A 13,370-nucleotide genomic window follows, 5' to 3' on the forward strand; every position below is an offset into this window, starting at 1 on the left:
CTGCCGGGGGATTGTGCAATGTTCCAGGCTTGTGTCAGGAACACGCCAAGGAGCTGCCCTCTCCTCCTGCCTCAGAGCTCATGGCTCAGGCAAGTTGGATAGTCCTGACCAAAGAATGGGGATCTGGGACTGGAGCGACATTCCAGTGTGGAGAGCAGTTGCCTTGCACACGGGCAACTTGGGTTCGATCCTCGGCATCACATATGGTCCCCCTGAGCACTGCCAGGAGTAATTCCTGAGTGCAGAACCAGGAGGAACCCCTGAGATCTCCCGGTATAACCCCACCCCCCAAAAATTAGAATCTGCTCATCTTCCTTAAACCCCTTCACTTTGAATAAACATTCAAAATCAGATTTTCTAAGTGTGTGTTAGATTTAGAGCAAGGAACTCTTAAAATAATCTTATGGTGGGATCAGTTACCAAATAAGTTTGTTTTGCTTTGCTTTGGGGACGCAGTGCTCTGCAGTTATTCCCGCCTCCAGAGACCATGCAGTGCTGGGGACCAACCCAGCTCTCCTGTCTGTGAAGTGTAGACCCCAGCCCAGCCCTCAAACACATGCCGTAGGAAAGTCAAGATTCCTGCCTTGTGGTGCCAGGGGGCGAAGTTGGCAGTCATGTGTCAGGCATGTTCCTTAACCCCTGCACTCTCCGACTCAACACTGAAGTATACTGTGCTTTGGAGTGGGAGTGTTACAACACCTGAGTTTTTGTTGTTGGTCTGTTTTGTTTGGGCCACCCCTGGCAGTGCTCAGGCTTACCCCTGGCTCTGCACTCACGATTGACTCTTGGTGGTGTTTGGGGACGGTGTGGGAGGCCAGCAATCCAACCCAGGTTGGCTGCCTGCAGTGATGCCCAAGTTTGGGTCGGCTGGTAAGTTTTAGGGGTTCTGTTCACCATTTGTATGTGTGCTTTCCTAGGAACATGAGGTGGAGAAAATGTTCACACTCAAAGGAAGCCTCTTGCCAGCAGCCGATGTCAAGAATATCAATTTTTTCGTCAGACCCTGGCTAGAACTGATGGATATAATGGCTGAAAATGTGCTTAGGTATCTCAGAGCTGATGCTGGGTCCATACAGAATCATTCCTCTAGTGGTTTGAGTGCTCATCAGGACACCTTTGCTTGCCAGCGCTTTGGGAAGTGGATCTTTGGACAGATGTGAGAGTGTGTCGGAGGAGAATGGGGGGTCAGGAGCAGGAAACTCTGCAGTCAGCCAAGGATAGATCCTCGGAACCCAGTGCGGTCCCCAAGTCTCCCGGGAGTGACTTCTGAGTGCATAGCCAGGAGTTATCCCTGAGCACCTGCCGGGGTGGTCCAAAAACTATAAATAGAGAATGGGAAACTTTGTGTATTGGGGCTTGGGGAGTCAGGGCAAACCACATAACCCCCCTGTCTCAGGACAGTAGAAAGCTCCGGCCTGTCTCAGTAGAAGGACCCAAATTTCTTTATAAAAAGAAAAACAGCTAATGGTTCTTTTTCAAGTACTGAATACCATATGCTCAAACTTCATAAGCAAAGTCAGAAGAAGCTGATTAAAATTTAATGTTGCAGCATCTATGGAGGAAGTGCACCAGCCCAGTCTGCATTACGTTTGATCGACGTGGCCCCTAAGGACTTAAAAGCATATGGGGTATTTGAGCAAAATCGGGCATGGTGTGGAGCAACCTTTTATTTTCCTAGAGACATCGCTTGATTAAATAGAAACATTTTTTTTCTGCAAGAAACAGATGTCCGTTGCTATAACCCTGAGAGGTTTTTTTTTCCCTCTTTTTGGGTGACACGTGGAAATGCACAGGGGTTACTCCTGGGTCTGTACTCAGGAATTACCCCCGGTGGTGCTCAAGGGACCATATGGGATGCTGGGACCTAGGAATCCAACCCGGGTCGGCCGCATGCAAGGCAAACGCCCTACCCGCTGTGCTGTTGCTCCAGCCCCAACCCTGAGAGTTTTCATGTCCCACCAATGGCCCAAGAGAAAGTAACACTGCCCCATGGCAGAGCACAGGTCAGCGGTTTCCAGAAAAAGCATCAAAATCAAGAGAGCAAGAAAACTAGAATCTTGGGCCGAGTCAGTGGTGGGGGTTAGCTCATAAGCGTCTCTTTAGGGCCCACTGTGTGTCAGGCACATGTGGGGCCCTGGGGAGCAGTCCTCGCCTCGGGGCCTCGGGCTAACGCACGGTCCTTCTCTTGCAGTGAAGACAGATGTGGCCCCACAAGAGATTTTCACATCTTGTTTGTGCCTCGGTGTCGCCTGCTGTGTGAGCAGCGGCTGAAGGACCGGGGCGTTCTGGGCTCCTTCATCCACAGGGAGGAGTACAGCCTGGACCTCATTCCCTTCGACGGGGACCTTCTCTCCATGGAGTCGGAGGGTGCCTTCCGAGTAAGTTCAGTGTTTGCCCTTTGAACTTGACGCTCGTTTCTGCCTCGTTTGTGATGGTGACACTGACACTGGCATTTCAGTGATTCCTGGAAGCCTCCAGTTTCTTCCTTTTTGGGGAGAGACGGGAGTTGGGCCACACCCAGCAGTGCTCAAGGTTTACTCCTGGTTCTGTGCTCAAGGATCACTCCTGCCCATGCTCGGGGAACATATGTGGTGCCAGGGACAGAACCCAGGTTGGCTGCGTGCAAGACCAGCGCCTTCCCCTGTGCTGTCTCTCGGGCCGCTGCTCCTCTTGCTTATGGAGACCCTCCTGTTTCAACGAATTCGCTTAAAATTGTTAATGCCCTTACTGAATTCTCAAAAATCAATTGCCCTTAAATGTGTTTATTTCTGGTGTTTCTCTGCTGCTGGTCGATGTTTGTCCTGGTGCCGGTCCCACCCTGACTTGACTGCCTGTGGAGGAAGCTTCGAGAGTGGAAGGCAGGGCCGCTCCAGCCAGAAATAGTCAAGTCTGTCACTGCGTTTTTCCAGTTAGCCATTTGTGAGGGATTTTGTTTCCATGACCCGCCTTTCTCCTTGATTGAGTCTTGGCAAGACCTGAAGTCTCTTATCTTACATTTTCATTTTCTAGAAATACAATTGCCTACATTTTTCATTCAAACTCTTGAGATTCTGCAGTGCGACCTCAGGGCTGGGTGCAGGGTGTGCGGGAAATTCTGTTTCTCCCACACGCCCGTCCCAGCCTGTTTCCTACTGGTTATTTTCAGCACATATTTATTTGTTTGCTTTGCTTTGGTTTTTGCTTGGGGCCTCACCTGGTGATGCTCAGGGATTACTCTTGGGTGTCCTCAGGGGTCCATATTTGACTCTTTGATGCCAGGGAAGCACCTTTGCACTGAACTACCTATCTGGCCCCCCAGAGTTTTTCTTTTTTAAATGTTGTCTTTTTCTGAAAAGTGGATTTTTTGTTTGCAAATATGATTTTATATGTTTTGTGTACTATCTTTATGACAGGGAGCACTTCTGAAAAAATTCTCTTTAAAAGTGTCAGCTTGGCTCTTAGGGGCGCCTGGGCCAGAACTCTGGCTCTTTCTTTTGTGGGGTGAGATTTCTCCATGCTTAGTCCCTTAAGAGAATCTGTAGACCCAAAAGCATTGATTTATGTGAGTTTTCAACTGTTGGAGTACACGGAGCTTAGGTTTATCAGGTTGCACCCATCACAGTGCTCCCGAGTCTCTCCCATTACTTTGTCCGTAACCACTTCTATGCTCTCTTCCCCAACCAATTTGTAAGGTCTCATCCTTCTTAGACACTGAAGCTGTACTGTAAGTTAATATTGCCTTTCTCCTCTCCTTATGTCTTTTGAGCAGTTTACTTTAATGCAGTGTCCTTTTGTATAGATACAGGAAGACAATTAATTCATATTATGCTTTATAACTTAGAATTTAATTGGCTTTGGATATTATTCGCTCCCGGGCATCTGCTTTCCCAACTTAAGCCTCAGTTGCCCTCACTTCCTAGTACCCCAAGGGCAGGGTCCCGAGGAGGGACTGGATGGTACCAGGGCAAGCCAGTAAGTTATGTGCTACCCTGGCATCGCGATGGGCCAGGCCAAGGTGCCACGGTTCTTAACTATAAGTTAAGAGTTTGATCATAGGCAAATGCTGTCATGATCCAAAAGTAACGACGAGACTAGGACCCTGCTGCTAGGAATAGGAAAGATATCTGGCCTGAGCACTGCAGTCTGAGATCGAGATGGCCCTAGGAGAGCAATTCTATAAGCTCAAAGTATTTCTTACTGTGTCCATACAAAATGATTAATATTATGTATGCTTATATGTTGGTTGGACAAGGAGAGGAGAAATAGGTCCTAGAAGCAGTTTTCCTGTGTGTCCTGACTAGTTTGGATTAGACTGAACTTTCTCCCCTTCAAACAGCCTTCAGTAAATGATTTCAGTATATTGAGGCAGTTTCCCTTATCTCACAGGAACCTAGCTGGCCTTAGGTATGCAGATCCCAGGTGCTAAGCCAGGCCTGATCTTTGGGATGTAGATGCCTGGCTCCAGGCAGGCTGATGTAGATTCCAAGCTCTAGGGACTGGTCTTTGTTTTGCTAATCCAAGTGCTTTGTTGTAGCTTGTAAAAGGTGAGGCCAGGATTCCTGAAACAATGTGGATGTAAAGAAACAATGTATGGTTTGCTGCCTCAATGTTCTTTCTGTAACTCCTTTTGATGACATCACTATATTGCGCCCTTTAGAGGTACTGTGATCTATGTAAGGGAGATTTAAGGGCTCTCTGGGGGGACATGTGCATCAGAGAACCTGGGAAGATGGGGCTGAGGACCTAAGCTGAGAGAACAAAGGAGCACATGCTTGAGAGATCCTGGGGCCTCCATGACATATATCTCTTCCCTGTAATAAACTGCTGCTAAGACCAACCAGCCTGGTCCCCATTTCCTTCCTTCGCCTGACCAATGCCATCCACCTCCCCGGAGTGGGGAAACGGCCTGAGACCACCGAACATGGGCTGTGGGAGAGATAGACCGCCGGCCCTTTTATTTTTTGTGTGTTTACACATTCAACCAGATGTTTTTCCTATGACATATTATTCACTGTAAATAGGGAAAATTGGGCATGGTTGGAGTTCTGGCAGGCCGAGTGAGACCCCCCCCCAAGTGGGTAACCAGCACCTAGAGTGTGCGACCCTCAGCCTCAGCGAGAAAGGGAGGGAAAGGGAAAAAAAGTACCGGAATGAAGGGGAAGATGCAAGGGGGAAACACATCAGCTTGATAATGTCCTCTAAAAACAGCGTACCAGGGCCAGAGAGATAGTAAGGTGGGTAGGGCACTTGCCTTGCCCCGGCTGACCCGGGTTCGTTCCCGGGACCCCATATGGTTCTCCAAGCCTCGCCTGGTGTGACCCCCAGTGCTAAGCCAGGAAGTCAGCCTGAAAACGTGCCCAGCCCCAATGTTCCCGGCGCCACTCATAGAGGCGGGACTGAGTAAAAATGTGTGTATGTAGTATCAGTGGGTTTAGCGCTGAACCCTCACAAATGGCCCTGGGGGCTGAACGGCCCTGTGAAATCCACTGAGAAGAGTAGAACTCGGCTGATAATGCAAAGGTTCACCCCACTCCCAGTTACAGCAGAGCAGAGCATGCAGGGTAGACATGTGTTGTTAACGTGTGTGTGTGTGGGTGTGGGTGTGTGTGAGTGACACATCTGGCGATGCTCAGAGGGTACTCCTGGCACTCTAGTAGCCTGGCATTGGTCACTATCGCTCTGGCCTCTGTTGTTAGCACTGTAGCACTGTCCTCCCATTGTTCATCGATTTGCTGGAACGGGCACCAGTAACGTCTCTATTCTGAGACTTGTTGTTACTGTTTTTGGCACATCGAATATGCCACAGGGAGCTTACCAGGCTCTGCCGTGCGGGCAGGATACTCTAGGTAGCTTGCCGGGCTTTCCGAGAAGGACGGAGGAATCTAACCCGGGTAGGCCATGTGCAAGGCAAACGCCCTACCCGCTGTGCCATTGGCTCCTGTGGTTAACTTCAAAAAAAATTTTTTTAATACGGAATTATGGGTGGTGGGGATATAGCTTAGAGGGCTAGAGCCCCAGCATCACCTGGGGAGCCCCGGGTTCAGGACAGGAGGGACCCACACACCACCAGATATGGCCCTAGGGGCTTTTAAAGAGGAATTACAAGGGCTGGAGCAATATGCATTGGGAGGGCATTTGCCTTGCACGCAGCTGACCCAGGTTCAATTCCTGGCAACCCATATGGTTCCTGAAGCACCACCAGAATAATTCCTGAGTGCAGAGCCAGGGGTATCCCCTGAGCCTCGCCAGGTGGGAGTTGTTTGAGGTGTCTCTGTAGTAATAAACTATTTTTTAAAATGAATGTTTTGTTTTTGTGCTCGGGGCTGGGCAGGGCCAGGCAGGGGCCGGCTTAGCTGTCCGCAGGCAGACACAGTTCCCACTCTGAACAGTCTCCTGGGCCCCTGAGCAGTTCGAAAGAGGCCCCCTAATGCTTCCCTTCCCCTGCATCTTCCTCTCTGCTCTGCTCCAATGCAGAGTTTCTGGTCCTTTTCTGAGGACTCTTTGGACATCCCAACCAGGGTGTTCTGGACTGAAGTGTGAGGCTGCACCCCAGACTTGGCAGAGACATCCTATGGGACCTTTGGGGATACTGTGCTCACTCTGGGCCAGGCTATCTGGGAAGTCTCCCTCTGCACCCCGCCCCCACTCTGCACCCCTAGTCCTCACGCCTTTGGGGTGCACTCCCGTAGGCCGCTGCTTTAGTCAGGGTCAAAGATTCCACGATGAGGGGCTGGAGCAAGAGCACAGCGGGTAGGGCGTTTGCCTTGCATGCGACCGACCCGGGTTCGATTTCCAGCATCCCATATGGTCCCCCGAGCACCACTAGGAGTAGTCCCTGAGTGCATGAGCCAGGAGTAACCCCTGTGCATTGCCAGGTGTGACCCAAAAAGAAAAAAATAAAGAGAGTCCTGCGATGGGCACTAGCAGTGCCGTCCCATCAGGTGGAGTGCAGGTGAAGTGCGTTGCGTGGTTTCCCTCCTCTGCTCTCTGCACTTGCTGGATGAAGGGATTGAGGCGCAGGAGTGATCTTGAGGCCCCGCTGGGGACTGTGTGTGCTCTGTCAGACCTGCTGAACCGCCCGGCTGGGGGCGCGTGCGTGCTCTTCCCTCTTTCTGGGCCAAAGATGTTTCTTTTTGTCTGTGTGTTAAATGGACCTTGTGGCCCTTCTCCGAGACCGTGGCTGCCCTGCTCCTGTCCCCTGTGACACTTGCTGCTGTATGTGGGAGAGGCTGCCTGCCCTTCTGCAAGCCCAGCGTGTTCTGCTGTGTGGTCACGCGGGCATGCAGAGGCCAGCCTTTCCTCGCCTGCCCAGCGATGCTGGCCCCCAGTACAGGCGCTGCCTTGGGGCCTCGGTGCTGACTCGCAGAGCCTGTGCCCACGCGCCCGGCCCTCTCCCACAGGAGTGCTACCTGGACAGCGACCAGACGAGCCTGTACCACGCGGCCAAGGGCCTGATGACGCTGCAGGCCCTGTACGGGACCATCCCCCAGATCTTCGGCAAGGGCGAGTGCGCCAGGGTGAGCCAGGGCGGGGAGGGGGCCTCTCTCCTGCGGGTGGGGATTGGGGCTCCACCTCGCAGTGCTCTTGGCTCTGTGCTCGGGCCACCAAACTGAGGCTGTCTGCGTGCAAGGCGTGACCCCTGGCCCCTCTGCTGTCTCCCAGCCCTCTTTCCTTTTCTCTTTTCTGTTCTTTATCTTTTCTTTTCCATCCCTACTCTCCCTCCCTCTCTCGCACTCTCCCTCCTCCCACCCTCTCCATACCCAGCAGTGCTTGGGGCTCACTCCTGGCAGGGTTTGAGGGATCGTATGTGGTGCCAGGCACTGAAGAGTTTTGGTGAAATGGTATCACCCTGCCGCACCCCTCTCTTGACATCAACGATCACTTCTTTGTAGAATGGTGAGATCCTGGTAGTGAATCCGCAATACAGCTCATGGAGGATCCTGATGTATTGGGCTTGAATGCCCTGATTGGCTAGGGCTTCAATGACCGCTTCCGTCTCAACAGAATCAAAGGCCTTCTTTAAATCAATGAACGTTAAGCAGAGCGGCATCTTGAACTCCCGAGAAACCTCAATGAGTTTGGTTATCGTGTGGATATGGTCGATGGTGCTGAATCCTTTGCGGAACCCTGCTTGCTCACATGGTTGTCCTTCATCTAGTGTTCTGCCAATCCTATTCAGGATGACTCGAGTGAACAACTTGTAGATGACAGACAATAGGCAGATCGGGCGATAGTTGCCAATGTCATGGATGTCTCCCTTCTTGAACAGTAGTACGGTCCTGCTGGTTTTCCATTGAGATGGAACCTTGCATTCAGACAGGTAGCGAGTGAAGAGCCGAGCCAGTGTATTGATGAGTACTGACGGCAGGTTCCTCAGGTGTTCAGGTCTGACCTTGTCTGGGCCGGGTGCTGTTTGCTTCTTTACTGACGAAATGGCGTGTCGGATTTCGGAAGGGAGAACGTTGGGAACGACATACCCATCCTGTGGAATTTGGTATGTCGGCAAGTGGACATGGCTATCGAAGAGATTTGAGTAGAAGTCATGGATAATCTTCTCCATTGCCGTTCTGGAGGATGTGATGGATCCATCAGGACGTCGGAGGGCAGTCATCTTGGTCTTATAGTTGGCGAAGGACAGGCGGGCCTTACGAATACTTTTCCCGGCTTCTGCCGCATCTACCAGTACTTCTGCTCTTCTCTCTTTGAGGTCTTCCTTGATCGCATCTCTGCACTGCTTTGCAAGCTCGGACGTTAGCTTGCGGTTGCCTGAGGCATGCGCCAAACCTCGCTGGCGAATTAGCTCAGGAGTTTTCGAAGATAGGCGACTTTTTGTGGCTATCTCTCTCTTGGCGTTCCTCGCACATTCATGGAGGTGCTGAACCAGTCGATCGTATTCCTCGTCAATGTTGTCAACAATGGCATCTTCCCATGTTGCCGCAATAGTACCGAAGAGTTCCCAGTTGGTGGTCGTTCTGGGAGTTCTCTTTTTGAACTTTGCAGCCCTTTCTCCCCGCTCTGTGAAGTAGAATTTTGCACGAAGGAGACGGTGGTCTGATCCCGTTCGAAATTTTGGGACAACAGCGACATCAGTCAGGCAAAACCGTCGATTGAATATGATGTGGTCTATTTCGTTGTGGTATCGTCCACCGGGAGACTCCCATGTCCATCGTTTAGATTCTGCCTTCTGGAACTGTGAGTTACCATGAATGGTCTTGGTCGACATGATGAACTCAGACAGTCTCTCACCCTGTTCGTTCCATTCTAGGCCATGGGTTCCGATGTGAAGTTCTTCAGCTGATCTTCTCGGTCCTATCTTGGCATTAAAATCACCCACAATGATCTTGTAGAAGGTGTGGTCTTCTTTATAGAACTTCTCTAGCTCCATGTAGAACTTCTCGATTTCTCTTTCATCATAATGAGATGTTGGTGCGTAGACAACGAAGATAGAAACTGCAGGCAGTGAGCCACATCTATTCAAATGTAAACGTCCGATTCGGGTTGTTAGGCATTCGAATGAATCAATGCTCTTGGCCAAGTTTGTGTTGACAAGGACACCGACGCCTCCAACACCTCTTTTATCGCATGTTCCTAGGAACAATTCTTCTCCAGTGTCGAAAACAGCATGGTGAGATTCGTGTCTTCTTGTCTCGGTCAGACCAATGATGTCGTACTTGATCATTCGCGCTTGTACCATCAGGTCCTCGATGGATGCATCTGATGCTAGCGTACGTGCATTGAAAGTACAGACGATCATTTTTGTCTTCCTTCGTTGTGGCAGCCTAGGTCGGCCTTGAGATTTTGTCGGCCTCTCCTTTCTCATCCTTCTCAGTGCTGCCATGTCGGTGAAGCCTTCAGGGTCAGGTGAATGAGACCAGTTGTAGTTACTGGTTTTGGCATATCGAATACACAGCGGATAGCTTGCCAGGCTCTTCCGTGCGGGCGGAATACTCTGGGTAGCTTGCCAGTCTTTCCGAGAGGTATAGAGGCTTTTGGGGTGACCTCTAATCACCCTTGTAGGTGTTACCATATTTGAACCCTATCAAATATGGTACGACAATTCCAGAGGACGGGTATTTAGTGTCTTATGATGTGTCGCTTGCGGCCGCGCGGGTCCGGAAAGCGTCCTGGAGTGTGGCGACGGCTGGGTAGTGGAAGTAGTGTCGAGAGTGGAAGTCTGCCAGTGGGGTATTTATCTGGGTAGGGTGGGTCTCCTGTGCACAATTCGATCCCTGGGTGGTTGATGGAAGCAGACAGGGCAGGGTAGGGTGGGGCTCCTGATTAGAATCCCTTTGTCACCTGTGGTGGTGGGAGCAAGCCGAGAAGCTCTGTCCCTGGGTCCGCCGAGCCTGGAGTCCAAGGTCTCAGAGAGTTCCGCTTACCTTGTTCTGTGGGTCTTCAGTTGTGCGTGGGTCTCGGCCGGAGCTGCCGCGCGGGTCCGGAAAGCGTCCTGGAGTGTGGCGACGGCTGGGTAGTGGAAGTAGTGTCGAGAACATCATGCGACGACTGGAATGGGAAGGAATGGGAGTGAAGATAGATGGTCGGCAACTACACCACCTCCGCTTTGCTGATGACATTGTTTTAATAACACCAAACATCAGCCACGCGGCACAAATGCTGGCCGACTTTGACCGTGAGTGTGGAAAGGTAGGACTACAGCTGAATCTTACGAAGACAATGTTTATGAGAAACAGCCTTGTTCCTGACGCCCCATTCTCTCTCAATGGAACGACCATCTCTGAATGCAACAGCTATGTGTACCTAGGTCGAGAGGTCAACATGACAAATGACCTGGCACCCGAGCTGTGCAGGAGGAAGAGAGCGGCTTGGAACGCCTTCAAGAACGTCGAAGAAATAGCTAAGAGGACGAAGAACCTCCGGCTCCGGGCACATCTCTTTGATTCCACTGTTCTTCCTGCATTAACATATGCCTCAGAGACCTGGGCCCTACGCAAACAAGATGAGAACGCCATTCAGGTCTCCCAAAGAAGAATAGAAAGAGCTATGCTTGGAATATCACGTTTCACTTAAATGAGAGAACGAATCCGGTGTTCTGACATCCGTCGACGATCAAGGATCAGGGACGCTGTCTCATTTGCCAAGTTGTCGAAAATCAGATGGGCTGGTCACGTAATGAGATTTAAAGACGACCGTTGGACTAGAGCTGTTACTGATTGGATTCCACGGGATGTCAAGAGACCACGTGGCCGCCCACCTACCAGATGGTCAGACTTCTTTGTCAAGGTCATGAACGATCGGTTTGAGGCCCTCCATGTTCCCGGAGCGAAGAGATGCCATTGGGCTACACTAGCACGCGACAGGGACAAATGGAGACGTTACTGGCGCCCGCTCGAGCAAATCGACGACTAACGGGAAGTTAAGTGATTAAGTGATTAAGTGATGTGGTGCCAGGAATTGAACCTGGGTCAGCCACCTGCAAGGCAAGCATCCTACCCACCATACTGTCTCAGGCCTGTCTTGTTTTATTTTATTGTTCGATTTTTTTCCGTCTTATTTTTAAATTTTGGATTGCTGGACTCTTTTTTAGCTTCATTTTAAAATCCGCCCATTGCTAAAAAGGCTCCTGTACTTTGTTTCCAGCAAGTGGCCAATATGATGATCAGGATGAAGAGAGAGTTTACAGGAAGCCAGAATTCCATATTTCCTGTTTTTGATAACCTCTTGTTGCTTGATCGAAATGTGGATTTATTAACGCCCCTTGCGACTCAGCTGACATACGAGGGACTCATCGATGAAATTTATGGCATCCAGAACAGTAAGTGAAGTGACATCAGTTACTAATAGGTTAGCTGAGTAAAATCAATCTCAAAAGTGTCTGTTTTCGAAGGTGCGGCCTTTGTGTGTAAGTCAGAAAACTTGAAAATGTCAGGCACTGACTTTCAGCCCAAGGTTAAAGTGAGCTCGAGCCAGGACACTATCGGGGAAACCGAGGCGAAGGCCTTGTGCAGAGGTCCATGCGGTGTGCAGCCCCGCTGCTCAGGCCGTCCAGGGAGGCGTGAGGAATAGAGTGTTTCTGAGGGTTGCCTGGGTCCGAGGTCAGGGGGGTTTGGCCCCGGATGTTAGATTCTGTAGCACTTCAGATCTGAGTGGGGGCCAGGAAAGCGCACGGAGCTAGTGCCAGGTGCACAGCCAGAGCTCAGTTCCATCTGCGCTCCTGCCTTGTCCGGTGAGCACTGAGCCAGGAGTAGCTCCTGCTGGGATATAGTCTGAGAAGTTTCCCACAGTCTGATTCATGTCTTTTCTTCAGAACAGGGAGCCCCAGGCCGCAAGAGGGGTAACTCCAGCGCCTTTAGGAGTGGCCCTGGCCGGGAACAGCCCTGGGGATAGAGCCCCGGTCTGAAAGGACGGGGATGCAGCTAACTGCATGGGGTCTCTCTGGGGACACAGAGCCCTGCAGCTGCTGAGTGCTGGCCGAGTCCGGACAGTGCTGTCTGTCCAGTGTGCCAAGCTGGTTATCGCAGAGTGGATTGCGATGGCGTGTGTGTATGTGTGTGTTCATGTGTGTTAGTGTGTATGTTACTGCAGTGGTGAATGCATGGCTCAGTGACAGCGGCCACGGAAGCAGAACAGGACCACACATGGAGGCATTTCCACACAACAGAGTGTTTCCCTGCTCTTTAATAATTATGGAGGTGTTTCCGTTTTGTTTTTTACCAGTTGTTCCGAAGGATAACTTCTTAAGTTGTTTCCTTTTGTGGGGACACTCGTAAGCAGTGCCCAAGGGACTGTGGGGCTGATCTCGGTGATTTTCTGCTCTGTGGGGCCAGTCCATGGCCCTGGGGCCACCGGGGCTGTGCCTGGCAGCAGCTGTGGGGTGATGCCACACACACAGCCCCTCCCCAGATTCCTGCTCCGAGCTGTCACTGGCACAGGAGCACCCCGGCGAGGGGTCCCCACCTCCCGGTGCTTCTGCAAGTCTCTCGGGGGATCTGGCAGAGGTGCTGGGGTTGGGGGTGCGGAGGTGTGAGAGATGGGGCTCGAGGGGTGCCTCCGGGAGGAAGGAGTTTCGGGAACTCACAGTCTCTTCACATCACACACTTCCTGTTGATCAAACATTTAATTAAGGGAGAGGGCTGGAGTGATAGCACAGTGGGTAGGGCGTTTGCCTTGCACACGGCTCAGCCCGGCTTCGATTCCCAGCATCCCATATGGCCCCCTGAGCAACGCCAGGAGTAATTCCTGAGTGCAGATCCAGGAGTAATTCCTGTGCATCGCTGGGTGTAACCCCCCCCCCCCACCAAAAGAAACCGTTAAGAGAAATCTGAAAAACAAGGGGAAATTGGGCTTCCCCATAACCCCCCAGCTCTGTGCCCGTGGCTGGACCGAGGGCGATGGCAGGCCTGTGCAGGAGCTGCGTGCAGGCTGCCTGGGCC

At 51.5% G+C, this 13,370-nt stretch overlaps 1 protein-coding gene across 1 annotated transcript in view; it reads left to right on the forward strand.

Moving 5' to 3' along the window:
• Positions 1-923: 923 nt before the first annotated feature.
• Positions 924-13,370, forward strand: part of LOC130018813 (vacuolar protein sorting-associated protein 33A-like) — a gene marked incomplete at its 5' end in the record, with an annotated part of 80,042 nt that continues 67,595 nt past the window's right edge. Inside the window, 4 exon segments of the mRNA XM_056109504.1 lie at positions 924-1,045; positions 2,192-2,378; positions 7,380-7,496; positions 11,578-11,752. Of these exon segments, the coding sequence (XP_055965479.1) occupies positions 924-1,045; positions 2,192-2,378; positions 7,380-7,496; positions 11,578-11,752 (601 nt within the window).

The sequence above is a fragment of the Sorex fumeus genome, unplaced genomic scaffold, assembly GCF_029834395.1.
Source record: "Sorex fumeus unplaced genomic scaffold, SorFum_2.1 ptg000273l, whole genome shotgun sequence".
Classification (NCBI taxonomy): domain Eukaryota; kingdom Metazoa; phylum Chordata; class Mammalia; order Eulipotyphla; family Soricidae; genus Sorex; species Sorex fumeus.